Raw genomic sequence first — 18,924 nt, 5'->3', positions numbered from 1 at the left:
AATAAAGATGGGAGACACTGAAACACAAACAGGAGTCTCGAGCGGACCATCATGTTCACTGTCTGTACCCTCCCAGCCAGTGATATCGGGAGCATATCCCACCTTCGGAAACCTTCCTTCATTTGGACGACTAGTCGGGCCAGATTTAACTTGTGTAGCCGTTCCCATTCCCGCGCAAACTGGATGCCTAGGTACCGAAAAGTTCCCCCTACCACTCTAAACGGCAGCAGCCCCAATCGCCTCCCCTGCCCCTTTGCCTGGATCATGAACATCTCACTTTTCCCCATGTTCAATTTATAACACGAAAACTGGCCAAATTCCCCCAGAATCCTCATAATTTCTTCCATCCCTTCTCGTGGGTCCGAAACATATAGAAGCAGGTCATCTGCGTATAGCGAGACTCTGTGTTCCTCCCCTCCCACCCCCACCCCCCCGCACCCCCCCCCCCCTCCCCGCCGGACCAGCCACTTCCAGCCCCATGAGGCTCTCAACGCAATTGCCAGCGGCTCTATGGCCAGCGCAAACAGCACTGGGGAGAGGAGGCACCCCTGCCTCGTCCCCCGGTGCAGCCTAAAATAGCCCGATGTCAACCTGTTCGTCCGTATGCTCGCCACGAGAGCCTGATACAGCAGTCTGACCCAGTCCAAATCCATGCTGCCCCAGTACATCCCAGAGATATTCCCATTCCACCCAATCAAATGATTTTTTTGCGTCCAGTGCGACTACTCCCTCCACGCCCCTACCCTCTGAGGGCATCATGGTCACATTCAGCAACCTTCTTACATTGGTCGGCAACTGCCAATCCTTAACGAATCCCGTCTGGTCCTCCCCAATCATGTCCAGAACGCAGTTTTCAGTCCGAGAGGACAAGAATTTGGGCAACAGTTTGGCTTCTACATTTAGCAGGGAGATTGGTCTGTAGGACCCGCATAGCTCCGTGTCCTTGTCCCGCTTCAGGATCAATGAGATTGTGGCCTGTGACATTGTTGGGGGAAGGGTCCTTCGCTCCCTTGCCTCATTAAATGTCCTCATCAGCAGTGACCCCAGTATCCCAGAGAACTTTTTATAAAACTCCACTGGGCATCCTTACTGAAACAGAAACATTTGATACACTGCTCCGCACTGAGGTTCACCATCTCAAATAAATGTTGTCTGGTGCAGTTTTCAATGAAAGTCGGTGCCTAGGTGTAGCCAAAATGGCACTCATAGTGCCACAGAAACTTGAGTCAAGGAGCCAAAGTTTGTGTCTGTGACATTATCATAAATGTAAGAACTGCAAGGGTTAATGAAATGTCTAACTCAACCACTAGAGGGAGCTAGATGGACAAGTATATAAGACATTGATGCTAAGCCTTATGGGTGAGAGGTTGAGGAGAAGACGAGGGAACAGACTGAAGGAATGAAAGTGTTAGTGAGAGCAGATCATATTTAATGTTATAGTATAGAGATTAGTTGTAGATGATTGTAGATTACATGTTTATTATCAACGGTCTATTATCTAGGAATAAGTGTCGAATCCAAATTAGTAGTGTTAATAAATTTATAGCTTTGTCTAATTTAAAGCAATTTTGTGGTCTTTGTGAACATTACGCCAACCATCCTAAATTTAACAACGCAAGGAACACCACAGTAACTAAAGGTTTGTGTCGAAAAGAATGACATCCCATCATTTGTCAACCGGCCTGAACTCAGGATGTGCAAACTATGGCACTTACTCATGAGAAACCCTCAACAGAAAGTCTGCTTGTGGGGTAAACAGTTTTGCTGGAACTGGTAGCCAAAGTTACTGATGTGTGCGTGTATGCACCTTGATGAGGAATATTGAAAATTAGATTTGGATTTGTTTATTATCATATGTATCGAGGTACAGTGAAAAGTTTTTTTCTGCGAGCAGCTCCAACAGATCATTTAGAACATGAAAAGAAAAGAAAATACATAATAGGGCAACACACGATACTCAATGTAAATACATAGACACCGGCATCGGATGAAGCATTCAGGAATGTAGTATTGATCAGATAAGTCCGTAAGAGGGTCGTTTAGGAGTCTGGTAACAGTGGGGAAGAAACTATTTTTCAACCTGTTTGTGCGTGCTCTCAGACATTTGTATCTCATGCCCGATGGAAGAAGTTGGATGAATGAGTAAGCCGGGTGGGAGGGGTCTTTGATTATGCTGCCCGCTGTCCCCAGGCAGCGGGAGGTGTAGATAGAGTCAATGGAGGGAAAGGAGGCAGGTTTGTGTGATGGACTGGGCTGTGTTCACGACTCTGAAGTTTCCTGCGGTCTTGGGGCTGAGCAGTTGACATACAAGGCTGTGGTTCTTTCCACGGTGCATTTTTAAAAGTTGGTAAGTCAGTGAGGACATGCCGAATTTCCTTAGTTTCCTGAGGAAGTAAAGGCGCTGTTGTGCATTCTTGGTCATAGTATTGGTTTGGGTGGACCAGGACTGATTATTGGTGATGTGCACACCTAGGAATTTGAAGCTGTCAACCATCTCCACCTCGGCCCCGTTGATACAGACTGGGGTGTGTACAGTGCTTTGCTTCCTGAAGTCAATGAGAGCTCTTTAGTTTTGCTGGCATTGAGCGTCAGATTATTTTGTTACACCACTCCAATAAGGTTCTCTATCTCCCTCCTGCTCCGACCCATTATGGTCGTGTCGTCAGTAAACTTGTAGATGGAGTTGGAACCAAATTTTGCCACACAGTCGTGTGTATATCGGGAGTATAGTCGGGGGCTAAGTTTGCAGCCTTGTGGGGCCCTGGTATTGAGGACTATCATGGAGGAGGTGTTGTTGTTTATTCTTACTGATTGTGGTCTATAGGTCAGAAAGTCGAGCATCCAGTTGCAGGGTGAGGAGCCAAGTCATAGGTTTTGGAGCTTTGATATGAGTTTGGCTAGGATTATGGTGTTGAAGGTGGAGCTGTAGTCAATAAATAGGAGTCTGATGTAGGAGTGCTTGTTATCGAGATGCTCCAGGGATGAGTGTAGGACCAGGGAGATGGCGTTTGGGGCACCCCGATGATGTGGAGGAGGTAGGAAGGCAAGGAAATGGTCAAACATCGATTAATTATTAATTTAGGGCAGAGAAGTCAGGCGGCAGGAGGCTGTGGAAATGCAGATGTAGGTTGAAGCCGTGAAAGTCCTCTGGGCTGTCTCAGAATGAGGAAGTATTTTTATCAACCAACACTAAAGTTCCCGTTGGGAGTACAAAAATCAAGCTCGAATACTACAATACTAATTTTGCTCTGTAGTTTGTCAAGAACGCGTGTACTTTTTTAAAAAACTGAACTGCTTTTTATCACATACTTTATAGTGCTGAATTTCAGTCGGTAACAGGGTGGCAATTGTGAAGCATGTTGAACATTAACAATTGACCAGCTAACTAATGAACAGTGTCCGCAACATTTGCAAGTTACTGCTGTCTGTGCCTGAAGCCATTCTGAAGTAAAATGTTTTGACAGTCGACTGTGAACTGTCAATCAATTGGTATTTTATGACGGCTTCCTTATAAAGCCCCAACTTGAGTCTCAAAGAACAAAAGTCAAATTTACTGCGATTAGAGACAAACTTTTTTTTGAAGCAGCTTTCAAGCTGGTGTACACAATACCATTTTACAAATGGACTAGCGACTCCTGCAGGGTGCTGCTGCTTACCACCAGTCCTGGGAGTTACTCTGGCCACAATTCTCTCATATGGAATAATAATCTTTATTGTCACAAGTAGGCTTACATTAACACTGCAATGAAGTTACTGTGAAAATCCCCGCGTCGCCACATTCCGTCGCCTGTTCGGGTACACAGAGGGAGAATTGAGAATGTCCAAATTACCTAACAACACATCTTTCAAGACTGATTATCATTGCTCCACCCGGGTTAAAATCAATGGTGAGGAAGAGTTCGCTCAGCAGCTTCCCGGAGTGACATTTTACTGATTTATTTTATTCATTTAATCGTAGTTCACCCTCATTTAATGAAGAGAATAAATGTTATGGTAGTCAGACCTTCAGATCACCCCTGGGTGTGTTTTTATAAAATTAATATTTATTCAGCTTGCGTGCTGAACATGGAGTACAACTGGTAATGAGTGAGGGATCCCTCACACACAGATGGACAATCTCATACACCCAGCCAGCTTTTACTGGCTCAGTCCAGACTCAGCCATCTAATTAGAAATGACAGTCACTGGGTATTGGGATCCAGAACACCACCAAAGCGAAGCTCTATGCTCCTCATCCACTAAGATGTTACTGGGGGGAAGAACATTGACAGTGTCTGAACTGAAACGACCCATGCTGCTCCTAATCAGCAGATCAAACGGCAATCTGGCGCCAAGCAGAGATACCTAGTGAATCGGAAATGGTCGCAACATGCTCCGCCTCAACACCATGGAAAGTAACACCTCGCAGTGACTGTTGTGCAGTTGCAATATTGCAATATTGCAAATATTGCAATATTTACACATTCATTATCAATTACACTCATGATATGTGTTAATGACTACCAGTTAATAAACTTCTCTTGTCCAGAAATGTAACAATGATAAATGTGTCCCTCCCATTCCTTCAGATTATGAATTACTTTAGGAGATTTTAAAACGTTTTTTATAATTGTCTTTCTTCCTTCTTTCTAATTCACTTTTAACCCGATCTCCGTTTCTTTTTTTACAATTCTCTGCGCCTGTTTTGAATTCACCCGGTCTAATTCGCTCTTCCTTTCCACTGTTTTATTCTCAATCTTTTAATCTCTTTGGTTAAAGATGTCCCATTGACCACCAAGGTCCCAGATATCCTCTTGTTCTCACCGCACCATTCTGACCTAATGCAGCAGGTCAAGAGATGCCATGTTCTAGGAATATCAGACCTGTCATTCCGCCCTGGATGTGTATCCATCATTGGTCATGTAGCCCCAACTCTAATGCTATGTTCATTTTTTAAAAACCTGTGGTGTGAGTTCGTCATTGGAGTGTGGGCAACAATCATACTCTAATTGGGCCAACAGCAACGAAGTTCAGTGGCTTTTATGTTCATTACCTGCTGTCACAATGTCTTTAATTAACAAAAGTGACAAGTAGCACTTTCTTATGTAAACAAGAATGTGGTTTGTTTCCAAAGCCCCCAAAGCAAACTTTAGTCTGTATCCTTATTAAAAAAACGAACTCCCCTTATCTTTATCCACACCAAACATTTAATTTCAATGCATTGGATTTATTTCAGTGAAAACTAGAATAATAATTATGCTCTCATAACTAACGGCATTTTCAACAGTGCTTATTGTAAGCATTTCTGAAAAATATAAAATAAAAACAGTCCTGGAGTATTTAAGAACTTATATTCACATCGCAAACTGATATCGTCAGTTCTCAAGTTTCTTTGCATTCGGCTGTTAATACAGCAGAGTGTGGCAGGAAATCACCCGAGGAAATCCAAATTCTGCAGGGATTAGTACACTGGATTTCAGCACGATATTATCAATAAATGATTTGCCAAATCTAGGGAGTTTTAGAAAATTAAGACCAATGGATCAATTATCTCACTAGTCACTTCTGTTAAGTCCTAAGGGCAAAGTCCACCAAGAACTGGGCTCTTGTCAGCTCCCAGCTCTGACAATTTACTCAGTAAGATTTCGCTGGTGACTGTAATTTGTTTGAGTTCCTCCCTCCCGCTTCCTGGTTTATAGCTCCTTCTGGGATATTACTTGGATGTCATCGAGTCATAGATGTTTACAGCATGTAAACAGGCCCATCAGCCCAGTTGGTCCATGCCACCCAGTTTCTATCACTAAGCTAGTCCCACTTGCCCGCATTTGGCCCATAGCCCTCTATACCCTCCCTGCCCATGCAACTGTCTAACTACTTTTTAAAAGACAAAATTGTACCCGCCTCTACTATTGCCTCTGGCAGCCCGTTCCAGATGCTCACCACCCTCTGTGTGAAGAACTTTCCCCTCTGGTCTCTTTTGTATTTCTCTCCTCTTACCTTACCCTATGCCCTCTAGACCTAGGCACCTCTACCTTTGGGAAAAGATGTATGACTGACGCAAAATCCAAGTTTAATTCATCTGCCATTCCATTACCAATTCTCCAAACTCACTTTCTATGTGACCCAGTGCTCACTTTAATAACTCTTATCTTTCGCAAACATTTATAAAACCTCTTATTATCTGATTAACATTTCTTTATTTTAATAAATTTAGAGTGCATTTTCATTTTTTCCAATTAAGGGTCAATTTAGCGTGACCAATCCACCTACCCTGCACATCTTTGGGTTGTGGGGGTGAAACCCACGCAAACACGGGGAGAATGTGCAAACTCCACACGGACAGTGACCCAGAGCTGGGATTGAACCTGGGACCTCGGCTCCGTGAGGCACCAGGGCGAACCCACTGCGCCACCCTGCTGCCCTCCTCATTCATTTATTAAGAACTCAGAATGACTGCATGCTTTCCACACCAAAACTGGCATTTCTCCACCCCCGCCCCCTTATCTTTTGGCAAGTTACTATGTCGAAAGAGGTGAATGATTATTCCAGTCAATCTCACCGAAGACGGCGTTGGCGAATCCGTACCAGACGCAGCCCGCGTCCCCGATGAGCCAGTGCCCCTGGGTGCTGGCGGCGAAGCTGAACGGGGTGCCCAGGGTGCAGACGAGCAGGTCGCTGAGGGAGATGTTGGCGAGCAGCAGGTTGACGGGCGAGCGCAGCGCCTTGTACCGGCAGAAGAGGAGCAGCACCAGGGAATTGTTGGCGAAGCCCAGCAGGCCGATGACCCCCAGGCACACAGCAGCCAACAGGTGGCCGGTGGGGCTGAGGGTGAAATGTGTACCGGTGCCCGGCTGGGAGCCCGCCTCCTGCTGGCCGCACGCCCCCCCAGCAACAGCCCCCTCGCTGCAGTTCACAGTCAGGTTGGCGGGCAGCATCTCCCCCACCCCCCTGTGCAGCACCTCCCCCACCCCCCCCTGTGCAGCAGCTCAGACAGGGCAGAAAGTTTGAAGCTGTGTTAACGGCTCCAGTAAACCAATACCATAAAAAAATTTCGTTCCTTTCTTTAAGTTACAACGGCAATGCACAGAGTGGACAGGACAATGCCTCTGCTCAGTGTCTGAACACTCCACCGGAATGTTGTGCTGGGGCTCTGCTGTGCCGCCCTTTTTATTAATCCCCTTCAGATGACGTGTTGATGGGAAAGGTAAGACCACCCTCACCCCGGCAACTCTCTCCCTCCCTCTTTCACTCTCTCCCTCTTTTACTCACTCATCTCCCCTCCCTCTTTCACATTCCCCCTTTCCCACTTATTCCCTCCCCTCTTTCATTCCCCTTCTCCCTCCCTCTCCCTCTTTGACTCACTTTCTCTTTCCCTCCCTCCCTCTCTCTTTCCCTCCCTCCCTCTCTCTCTTTCACTCCCTCTCTCCCTCACTCTTTCACTCACTCACTCTCCCTCCCTCTTTCACTCTCTCCCTCTTTTACTCCCTCCCTCTCCCCTCCCTCTCACTCTCCCTTTCCCACTTACTCCCTCCCCTCTTTCATTCCCCTACTCCCACCCTCTCCCTCTTTCACTCCCTCCCTCTTCACTTTCCCCCCTCCCTCCCTCTCTCTCTTCACCTCCCTCCCCTTCCTCACTCTTTCACTCACTCACTCTCCCCTCGCTCTTTCACTCACTCCCTCACTCACTTCCTCTTTCACTCCCTCTCCCCTCCCTCTTTCACTCTCTCTCTCCTCCCTCTTTCACACTCCCCCTCTCTCTTCCACATTCACTTAATCCCTCCCCTCTTTCACTCCTTCTTCCGACCTCTCCCTCCCTTCACCTTCCCCTCCCTCCCTCTCTCCCCCCCCCTCCGCCCCTTCCCCTCCCTCCCCCTCTACCCCCTCTCCCTCCCCTCTCTCCCTCCCTCCTCCCTCCCTTACTCTCTCCCTTCTTTCACCTTCCCCTCCCTCCCTCTCTCACCCTCCTCCCCCTCTACCCCCTCTCCCTCCCCCTCTCTCCCTCCCTCTCTCCCTCCCTCTTCCCTTCCTTACTCTCTCCCTTCCCCTCCCTCCCACTCTATCCCCTCCCTCCACCTCTCCCTCCCCCTCCCTCCCCTCCCTCCCCCTCCCTTCCCTCCCATTCTCCCCCTCCCTTACCCTCCCTCCCTCCCCTCCCTCTCTCTCCCCTCTCCCTCCATCTCCACCCTCTCCATCCCTCCCTCTCACTCCGTCCCTCTTTCACTCACCCTCTTTCACTCCCTCCCTCTCCCTCCATCTCTCCCCCTCTCTTTCACCCTCCCTTTCCCTCCTACTTCCCTCATTCCCTCTGCCACCCCTCCCTCCCTCTGCCTCCCCTCCTCGCCCTTCCCTCTGCCTCCCTCCCTTCCTCTGCCTCTTTCCCTCTCCTTCCGCCTCTTTCCCTCTCCTTCCCTCCCTCTGCCCCTCTCCTTCCTTCCTTCCCTCTGCCTTCTTCACTCCCTCTGCCTCCTTCCCTCTCTCCTTATCCCTCCCTCTCCCTCTAACCCTCCCTCCCTCCCTCTCCCTCTTTGCCTCCCTCCCCCCTCTCCCTCTTTCCCTCCCTCCCTCTCCCTCTTTCCCTCTTTCCCTCCCTCCCTCTTTCCCTCCTTCCCTCCCTCTTTCATTCTCCCTCCTTCCCTCCCTCTGCCCCTCCCTCCTTCCCTCCCTCTGCCTCCTTCCCTCCCCCTCTTTCCCTCCCTCCCTCTCGCGCTTTCCCTCCCTCTTTCCCTCTCCTCTTTCCCTCTCTTTCTCCCTCACCCCCTCTCCCTCTTTCCCTCCCTCCCTCTCCCTCTATCCCTCCCTCCCTCTCCCTCCCTCCCCCTCTTTCCCTCCCTTCTTTCCCTCCCTCCCTCTTCCTCTATTCCTCCCTCCCTCCTTCTCCCTCTTTCCCTCCCTCCCTTCCCTTCTTTCCCTCCCTCTCCCTCTTTCCTCCCTCCCTCTTTCCCTCCCTCCCCTTCCCTCCCTCCTTCTTTCCCTCCCTCGGCCTCTTTCCCTCTCTCCCTCTCCATCTTTCCCTCTTTCCCTCCCTCTTTCCCTCCCTCCCTCTCCCTCTTTTCCTCCCTCCCTCTCCCTCACTCCCTATCTCCCTCTCTCCCTCCCTCTTTCGCTCCCTCCCTCTCCCTCTTTCACCCTCTCCCTCTTTCACTCCCTCCCTCTCCCTCTTTCACTCATTCCCTCCCTCTCTCCCAACAGCAATCGCCGGGATTGGGAGACCTGCTTCAGGAACCGCGAGCTGTGCTGATGAGGAAGGACACGGGCTCAGAATGCTCTGTCTGGGCGCTCTGTTTAAACAGAGCTCTATCCTTCACACTCCCTCCTGATTCGAAGCCGGGAGGATGAGCTGATGTGTTGAGGATGTTAGAATTGAAACTCGTTCGCAGCTTTGGTGACTGGAGTCCGCCTTTCAACTCTTCCTGGTGCGGTGTGTGTGGAATTAGCATCCTGCAAGTTGATTTATTTATTTCAATTCAAAGATTAAATCACCTGCCTCACCAGACTAACTTAATTTTAATGAGAGATTCGCAAAGGGTGGGAGTGAAAGAGGGCTTTGAATTTTGTGTTACTTTGCTCAGTCAACTTTCCCAGATTTGCTTGCCTTAATGAGAAAGTTACAAATAATTCACTTCCAACATCCAAACAAGCCGGACACGGTACGTTCAGGAATACAGCCTGCTCCCCCAACCCCACAGCGAACAGAATCTTTAGAGACCCTTTCAATGTCAAAAGGGGGCTTTTCACCTTTGGGGCATTCAAAGCTACCTAGATGTGCCTGACCTCACGCTTGAGCCTCTCACAAAGGCGTGAGCTGACTCAATAAACAGTGATATGGATAGTTTGATTTATTAGTTAGGAGATGTGTTAGTGCTGTTGAGGGAGGGAAGAGTGATTTAAATTAGATTGGCAGAGGAATGGGTACCTGAGGACAAATTGAGAGCCGGGACCCGGGGATAGAGAATCAGTGGGTGATTCTGAAAGACAGAAGCAGCACAGATTAAACAATGTACAGCACAGGAATTTGGCAGTAAAAAAAAGAAGATCTGGAAATGCAGAGTACAATAAATAAAATTAAGGAGCTGAGGCACACACAGACGCCAGGCAGCATTATACCATCGATGGAAGGGAAAATTGGCTTAAGGAGGGGAAATATTGGCAGTCCAACATCCCAGTATATTAAGTTTTTAGACAGGATGGGGAAGGGGATAAAAACAGCGAGGGTGTAACATTCTTGGTTAAAGAGTCAACGAGAGTTGCGAGGAGGGATGATGTACTAAATGAAGCATCAAATGAGGACAAATGGTTGAGATCAGAAATTTTAAAAAGGGCGGTTACTCGTCCTGCAAGTGGGCAGTCTTCCATCATATTGCTGACTTGTGCCTCGTTCGTGGTGGAAAGAACGGCTTTGGAGAGTCAGAAAGTTAGTTGTTCACTGCAGAATTCCCAGCTTCTAACCTGCTCTTGCAGCCACAGTAGTTATATTTCTGGTAAATATACCAACAAAAGGGAAGGACAGTAGAAAGAGGGAAAATCGACCGTGGATATCTAAGGAAATAAGGGAGAGCATCAAATTGAAGCATACAAAGTGGCAAAGATTAGTGAGAGACTAGAGGACTGGGAAATCTTTAGGGGGCAACAGAAAGCTACTAAAAAAGCTATAAAGAAGAGAAAGATAGATTATGAGAGTAAACTTACTCAGAATATAAAAACAGATAGTAAAAGTTTCTACAAATATATAAAACAAAAAAGAGTGGCTCAGGTAAATATTGGTCCTTTAGAGGATGAGAAGGGAGATTTAATAATGGGAGATGAGGAAATGGCTGAGGAACTGAACAGGGCTTTTGGGTCGGTCTTCACAATGGAAGACACAAATAACATGCCAGTGACTGCTGGAAATGAAGCAATGACAGGTGAGGACCTTGAGATGATTGTTATCACTAAGGAGGTACTGATGGGGCTAAAGGTAGACAGGTCTCCTGGCCCTGATGGAATGCATCCCAGAGTGCTAAAAGAGATGGCTAGGGAAATTGCAAATGCACTAGTGATAATGTACCAAAACGCACTAGACTCTGCGGTAGTCCCGGCGGATTGGAAATTAGCAAACGTGACACCACTGTTTAAAAAAGGAGGTAGGCAGAAAGCGGGTAATTACAGGCCAGTTTGCTTAACTTTGGTAGTAGGGAATATGCTGGAATCTATCATCAAGGAAGAAATAGCGAGGCATCTGGATGGAAATTGTCCCATTGGGCAGACGCAGCATGGGTTCATAAAGGGCAGGTCGTGCCTAACTAATTTAGTGGAATTTTTTGAGGACATTACCAGAGCAGTAGATAACAGGGAGCCAATGGATGTGGTATATCTGGATTTTCAGAAAGCCTTTGACAAGGTGCCACACAAAAGGTTTCTGCATAAGATAATGTAGCCACCTGAGTTGGCCAAGTCCCGATTTAAAATGGAGAACAGCAAAGGCTGAAGGGAAATTCAGCCAACACAGGCAGAAACCAGCAGGTGCTGGTTTACTGTGTATTAAACTCTGCAAAAGCCCAGACAGCATCAATACCAGTGACCATCAGCATAATAATGTAGCAGCTATCTACATACTAATGAGCAATCCCCGGGAACAATCACAACATTTAGGACAAACAAAGCTAAGCCAGACTCCCCAGCGCCAGCAGGAGCCAACACAAAAGAAGTTAACGGACACCTCAAGACCGCCCATCGATCAGGGAACCGCTCCAGTATTGGAGAAATCGAACCAAGCGATTGGAACAAAGACCAATCACCTAGAACCAGGTGCAGGATCTGCCCCGAAAGGCGGGAAGCCCCTGGGGACTATAAAAGTTAAGCCCCAAGTGCAAATCGTTCTCCTTGACCGGGTCACTCAGCAACACGAAGCAACCCCTGAGAGTGAACGGTCCAAGCTGCCGCATCCCTGAAGTAAGTCTCAAGTCAACGCTCGCTACAAGATAGGCGCTCCTAGCTACCAGTCCATACCGGCTTTGAATCCCGCAGTTGCAGATTCCGAACGAAAGGCCATTTGTTCCCCTGACCTGGTGGGCCAGTCCGAAGTTAAGTATAGGCCTGTTAGTTGTAGAAGTAGCTTAGACGTAGAATGTGTGCATGAGTAGCGATTACTGTGTATAATAAATGTGCTTTGATTTGAATCTTACTAATTGGTGTGTTGAGTTATTGATCATTACTTGGACTTGAACCTTGTGGCGGGAGCATAAAGATACCTGGCGACTCGAGAGCAAAGGTTATAAAACAGAGCCAATTGAACCAACCAAAAGTTAGCAACATATTACTGGCGACATTCTGACGGCACCCGATCTAGAAGTGGCATCACCACTCCGCGGGAACCCAAAAATTTGAATTAGAGATCCAATTGGGAACAGAAAACCACAAGTGTTCAAGCAGTTCTGATCAATCCTCAGAATTCGGAAGTGTATGTATGCATGCGTAACTAACAGGGCGATAAGGTAATACTGATAGATTTTTGTTGCGACAAAACTGTCGGGAGTTTCCATTTTCGGAAAATAGCGAATGCCGTACCCGTAATTACAGCACCGCCTTAATACCCCCTGTTCCAATTTTAAAAGAAGCATTCAGATAAGAAAGATGGCAATGCAGGCAATGCAGCGCCTCAAGAACCCAGAGGAATTTGTGGTCGCAGCGACCAGCAGCAGTAAAGTAGGACAGTGTCCCGTATGGGAGGAAGAAATCAGGAAGTACCTCAAAGGGAAAGGATGGCCCCTTTGGAGCGAATTCTGTAACAATGAGGAAACAGGTCCCGGGAGTATAGGACATACTTGGTGGGAGAACCTGAGTGAGATTCACAAAAAGAGCTTAGGAAAAGCTCGCAAGCCGATGGCAATCATGTCCTGTTTGGCACAATTGCGAGGCACAGAGGAGGTCGTTAGGACGCTCCGGAAAGAGGTAAAAGGCATACATCAAATGAGTAAGGTCGATGTAAGTGAGGTACATAGAAAATACAGCACAGAACAGGCCCCTCGGCCCACGATGTTGTGCCGAACCTTTGTCCTAGATTAATCATAGATTATCATTGAATTTACAGTGCAGAAGGAGGCCATTCGGCCCTTTGAGTCTGCACCAGCACCTCCACCCAACACCAAGGGCAATTTGGACATTAAGGGCAATTTATCATTGGCCAATTCACCTAACCCGCACATCTTTGGACTGTGGGAGGAAACCGGAGCACCCGGAGGAAACCCACGCAGACACGGGGAGGACGTGCAGACTCCGCACAGACAATGACCCAAGCTGGAATCGAACCTGGGACCATGGATCTGTGAAGCAATTGTGCTATCCACAATGCTACCGTGCTGCCCTTAAGAACAAATAAATCTACACTATATCATTTTCCCGTAATCCATGTACCTATCCAACAGCTGCTTGAAGGTCCCTAATGTTTCCGACTCAACTACTTCCACAGGCAGTGCATTCCATGCCCCCACTACTCTCTGGGTAAAGAACCTACCTCTGATATCCCTCCTATATCTTCCACCTTTCACCTTAAATTTATGTCCCCTTGTAATGGTGTGTTCCACCTGGGGAAAAAGTCTCTGACTGTCTACTCTATCTATTCCCCTGATCATCTTATAAACCTCTATCAAGTCGCCCCTCATCCTTCTCCGCACTAATGAGAAAAGGCCTAGCACCCTCAACCTTTCCTCGTAAGACCTACTCTCCATTCCAGGCAACATCCTGGTAAATCTTCTTTGCACCTTTCCAGAGCTTCCACATCCTTCCTAAAATGAGGCGACCAGAACTGTACACAGTACTCCAAATGTGGCCTTACCAAAGTTTTGTACAGCTGCATCATTACCTCATGGCTCTTAAATTCAATCCCTCTGTTAATGAACGCGAGCACACCATAGGCCTTCTTCACAGCTCTATCCACTTGAGTGGCAACTTTCAAAGATGTATGAACATAGACCCCAAGGTCTCTCTGCTCCTCCACAATGCCAAGAACTCTACCGTTAACCCTGTATTCCGCATTCATATTTGTCCTTCCAAAATGGACAACCTCACACTTTTCAGGGTTAAACTCCATCTGCCACTTCTCAGCCCAGCTCTGCATCCTATCTATGTCTCTTTGCAGCCGACAACAGCCCTCCTTACTATCCACAACTCCACCAATCTTCGTATCGTCTGCAAATTTACTGACCCACCCTTCAACTCCCTCATCCAAGTCATTAATGAAAATCACAAACAGCAGAGGACCCAGAACTGATCCCTGCGGTACACCACTGGTAACTGGGATCCAGGCTGAATATTTGCCATCCACCACCACTCTCTGACTTCTATCGGTTAGCCAGTTCGTTATCCAACTGGCCAAATTTCCCACTATCCCATGCCTCCTTACTTTGTGCAGAAGCCTACCATGGGGAACTTTATCAAATGCCTTACTAAAATCCATGTACACTACATCCACTGCTTTACCTTCATCCACATGCTTGGTCACCTCCTCAAAGAATTCAATAAGATTTGTAAGGCAAGACCTACCCCTCACAAATCCGTGCTGACTATCCCTGATCAAGCAGTGTCTTTCCAGATGCTTAGAAATCCTATCCTTCAGTACCCTTTCCATTACTTTGCCTACCACCGAAGTAAGACTAACTGGCCTGTAATTCCCAGGGTTATCCCTAGTTCCTTTTTTGAACAGGGGCACGACATTCGCCACTCTCCAATCCCCTGGTACCACCCCTGTTGACAGTGAGGACGAAAAGATAATTGCCAACGGCTCTGCAATTTCATCTCTTGCTTCCCATAGAATCCTTGGATATATCCCGTCAGGCCCGGGGGACTTGTCTATCCTCAAGTTTTTCAAAATGCCCAACACATCTTCCTTCCTAACAAGTATTTCCTCGAGCTTACCAATCTGTTTCACACTGTCCTCTCCAACAATATCGCCCCTCTCATTTGTAAATACAGAAGAAAAATACTCATTCAAGACCTCTCCTATCTCTTCAGACTCAATACACAATCTCCCGCTACTGTCCTTGATCGGACCTACCCTCGCTCTAGTCATTCTCATATTTCTCACATATGTGTAAAAGGCCTTGGGGTTTTCCTTGATCCTACCCGCCAAAGATTGTTCTTGCCCTCTCTTAGCTCTCCTAATCCCTTTCTTCAGTTCCCTCCTGGCTATCTTGTATCCCTCCAATGCCCTGTCTGAACCTTGTTTCCTCAGCCTTACATAAGTCACCTTTTTCCTCTTAACAAGACATTCAACCTCTCTTGTCAACCATGGTTCCCTCACTCGACCATCTCTTCCCTGCCTGACAGGGACATACATATCAAGGACACGTAGCACCTGTTCCTTGAACAAGTTCCACATTTCACTTGTGTCCTTCCCTGCCAGCCTATGTTCCCAACTTATGCACTTCAATTCTTGTCTGACAACATCGTATTTACCCTTCCCCCAATTGTAAACCTTGCCCTGTTGCACGTACATATCCCTCTCCATTACTAAAGTGAAAGTCACAGAATTGTGGTCACTATCTCCAAAATGCTCCCCCACTAACAAATCTATCACTTGCCCTGGCTCATTACCCAGTACTAAATCCAATATTGCCCCTCCTCTGGTTGGACAATCTACATACTGTGTTAGAAAAGCTTCCTGGACACACTGCACAAACACCACCCCATCCAAACTATTTGATCTAAAGAGTTTCCACTCAATATTTGGGAAGTTAAAGTCGCCCATGACTACTACCCTATGACTTCTGCACCTTTCCAAAATCTGTTTCCCAATCTGTTCCTCCACATCTCTGCTACTATTGGGGGGCCTATAGAAAACTCCTAACAAGGTGACTGCTCCTTTCCTATTTCTGACTTCAACCCATACTACCTCAATAGGGTGATACTCCTCAAACTGCCTTTCTGCAGCTGTTATACTATCTCTAATTAATAATGCCACCCCCCCACCTCTTTTACCACCCTCCCTAATCTTATTGAAACATCTATAACCAGGGACCTCCAACAACCATTTCTGCCCCTCTTCTATCCAAGTTTCCGTGATGGCCACCACATCGTAGTCCCAAGTACCGATCCATGCCTTAAGTTCACCCACCTTATTCCTGATGCTTCTTGCGTTGAAGTATACACACTTCAACCCATCTCCGTGCCTGCAAATACTCTCCTTTGTCAGTGTTCCCTTCCCCACTGCCTCATTACAAGCTTTGGCGTCCTGAATATCGGCTACCTTAGTTGCTGGACTACAAATCCGGTTCCCATTCCCCTGCCAAATTAGTTTAAACCCTCCCGAAGAGTACTAGCAAACCTCCCTCCCAGGATATTGGTGCCCCTCTGGTTCAGATGCAACCCGTCCTGCTTGTACAGGTCCCACCTTCCCCAGAATGCGCTCCAATTATCCAAATACCTGAAGCCCTCCCTCCTACACCATTCCTGCAGCCACGTGTTCAACTGCACTCTCTCCCTATTCCTAGCCTCGCTATCACGTGGCACCGGCAACAAACCAGAGATGACAACTCTGTCTGTCCTGGCTTTCAACTTCCAGCCTAACTCCCTAAACTTGTTTATTACCTCCACACCCCTTTTCCTACCTATGTCGTTGGTACCAATGTGCACCACGACTTCTGGCTGCACCCCCTCCCCTTTAAGGATCCTGAAGACACGATCCGAGACATCCCTGGCCCTGGCACCCGGGAGGCAACATACCTTCCGGGAGTCTCGCTCGCGACCACAGAATCTCCTATCTATTCCCCTAACCATTGAATCTCCTACAACTATTGCTTTTCTATTCTCCCCCCTTCCCTTCTGAGCCCCAGAGCCAGACTCAGTGCCAGAGACCTGGCCGCTAGGGCCTTCCCCCGGTAGGTCATCCCCCCCAACAGCATCCAAAACGGTATACTTGTTTTGAAGGGGAACGGCCACGAGGGATCCCTGCACTGTCTGCCTGTTTGTTTTTTTCCCCCTGACTGTAACCCAGCTATTCTTGTCCTGTACCTTGGGTGTGGTTACCTCCCTGTAACTCTTCTCAATCACCCCCTCTGCCTCCCGGATGATCCGAAGTTCATCCAGCTTCAGCTCCAGTTCCCTAACACGGTCTTTGAGGAGCTGAAGTTGGGTGCACTTCCCGCAGGTATAGTCAGTGGGGACACAGGTGGTATCCCTCACCACCCACATCCTACAGGAGGAGCATGTAACTGGCCTAGCCTCCATCCCCTCTTACCTTACAGAATATAGCTGCTGTGTGGACTAACTAGATCTCTGCCCTCCGACTCTGCTCCCAGTCAGCTACACTTCCTGTAAACTCCTGGCTCTCTTCGCACTCTTTGCGGAAATGTCGGAAACAAAATGAAAGGAGCACCTTACTCCCTCCTCACCTAACTCCCTCGGTCACCAAACTCTCACTATCGCACTCAAAAAGCACCAAATTCAGCACTCAGTGCAAACCGAAAGAGAGAACATAGAGTTAAGGAGGAAGTTGGCAGCAAAAGACGGAGAGGTGGATGATGCCAAGTGGGCACACCAGTCTTGTCTGGCACTGCCAAGTGGGCACACCAGTCTTGTCTGGCACCCTTAAGCAGCTTCCAGTCCCAGTACGAAAAGGCCTATCAGGACACGCAACGTGCAGTCCTGGTACGAGACGAAACTGAGAAGCAGGTAGAAGCATTGCAGAGGCAGTATAGTGACTTGAAGGCAGCATTAAGAGCACTCCATGCTGCCACCACGGAGCAAAGGCAAAGCTCACTAGACCACGTAAAGTGCCGGAAGCAGATTGCAGAGCTGCAATCTCTACTTTCAGTCCAAAAAGGATTCCAGGAAACCTTTGGAGCAAAGCTAGATGAGGAAGATGGCCCTGATTGGAAAGAATTAAACGAGACAGCGCAAAGATATGTTCAGGGAACATGTGCGCAGGGAAAGCCACAGTAGAGGAAAGCACCCCAACCCCCCACAGAGCAGATAGTTCAGGCTCTAATGAACCCTGTAACCACCCACCGCACAGCCACAGCAGACAACACGGAATTTTTGTATACCACCCCCTTAACAGTGACTCAATTATGGGACGCGTGCGGGAAAATCACACCGTTCCTCCCCACCTCAGACCGCCACCATTTCTTTGCCAGAGTGAAGCAGCAGGCGACCATGTATGGCCTGGATGAGCGAGAGCACGAAAAGCTCACGGTTTTGAGTCTAGACCCTTCGGTTGTAGCAACCCTTCCCGACCCACAGAATGTAGGAGGAGGCACCCTTGCAGAAATGCATACCGCGATCCTGGATGCGATCGGGTATAACAGGGGTGACCCCGTAGATGGCCTCAATAAATGCAGGCAAAAGAAAACAGAGCACCCCACAGCGTTTGCTGGACGCCTGTAGATCCATTTTGCAGCAGTTTTTGGAGACTTAGACCACGCCCATTTGTCCCCAGACAACATGGCCAAATGGACCCGCACCCTTATCTCCCATGCCACAGAAACAGGACAAAAAGCTTGTGCGAATTATGATCCCTCAGAGGAGGCTCATAACGAGAAACGTAAAAAGATTGTCCCACGCTGGGAGCAGTCTGTACAAAACAAACCCGCAGTTAAAAATCCCGAAGAAAAGCAGGCAGGAGCAGACATACACGCCGTTAAATCACACCAGAACCCCGCATGGGTAAATGAAGGAAAGAACAGCCCCCCACAAAAGTCACAGGAGTGTTACACCTGTGGACAGTTGGGACACTTTGCAAGAGAGTGCAATGCCCCACGAAAGCCACAGAGAGCCCAGCAGGCGGGCACTCTAAGTAAGAATAAGACAGAGCACATTCATAGCGTTAGCGCCCGTTCGGATCAGACGGACCTGACCGGAATGGACTGACGGTGTTCGGGCTCCCCCAGTTGGGTCTGCGACACGCTTTGGGATAGGTCCGGACGACCGGTAGTTGCAGCAAGAATTCGGGGACAGCCCATCGAATTTCCATGG

General features: G+C 48.1%; 1 protein-coding gene across 1 annotated transcript in view; it reads right to left on the bottom strand.

Moving 5' to 3' along the window:
* Positions 1-6,914, bottom strand: part of LOC140389047 (pinopsin-like) — a 161,993-nt gene extending 155,079 nt beyond the window's left edge. Inside the window, exon 1 of the mRNA XM_072473207.1 lies at positions 6,539-6,914. Coding sequence (XP_072329308.1) covers positions 6,539-6,914 — 376 coding nt within the window. The remainder of the gene's footprint in view (positions 1-6,538) is intronic.
* Between the last annotated feature and the right edge of the window lie 12,010 nt (positions 6,915-18,924).

Source organism: Scyliorhinus torazame, chromosome 14, assembly GCF_047496885.1.
Source record: "Scyliorhinus torazame isolate Kashiwa2021f chromosome 14, sScyTor2.1, whole genome shotgun sequence".
NCBI classification, from domain to species: Eukaryota; Metazoa; Chordata; class Chondrichthyes; order Carcharhiniformes; family Scyliorhinidae; genus Scyliorhinus; species Scyliorhinus torazame.
The sequence above is the reverse complement of the archived record's forward strand: the minus strand, read 5'-3'. Positions and strand labels throughout refer to the sequence as shown.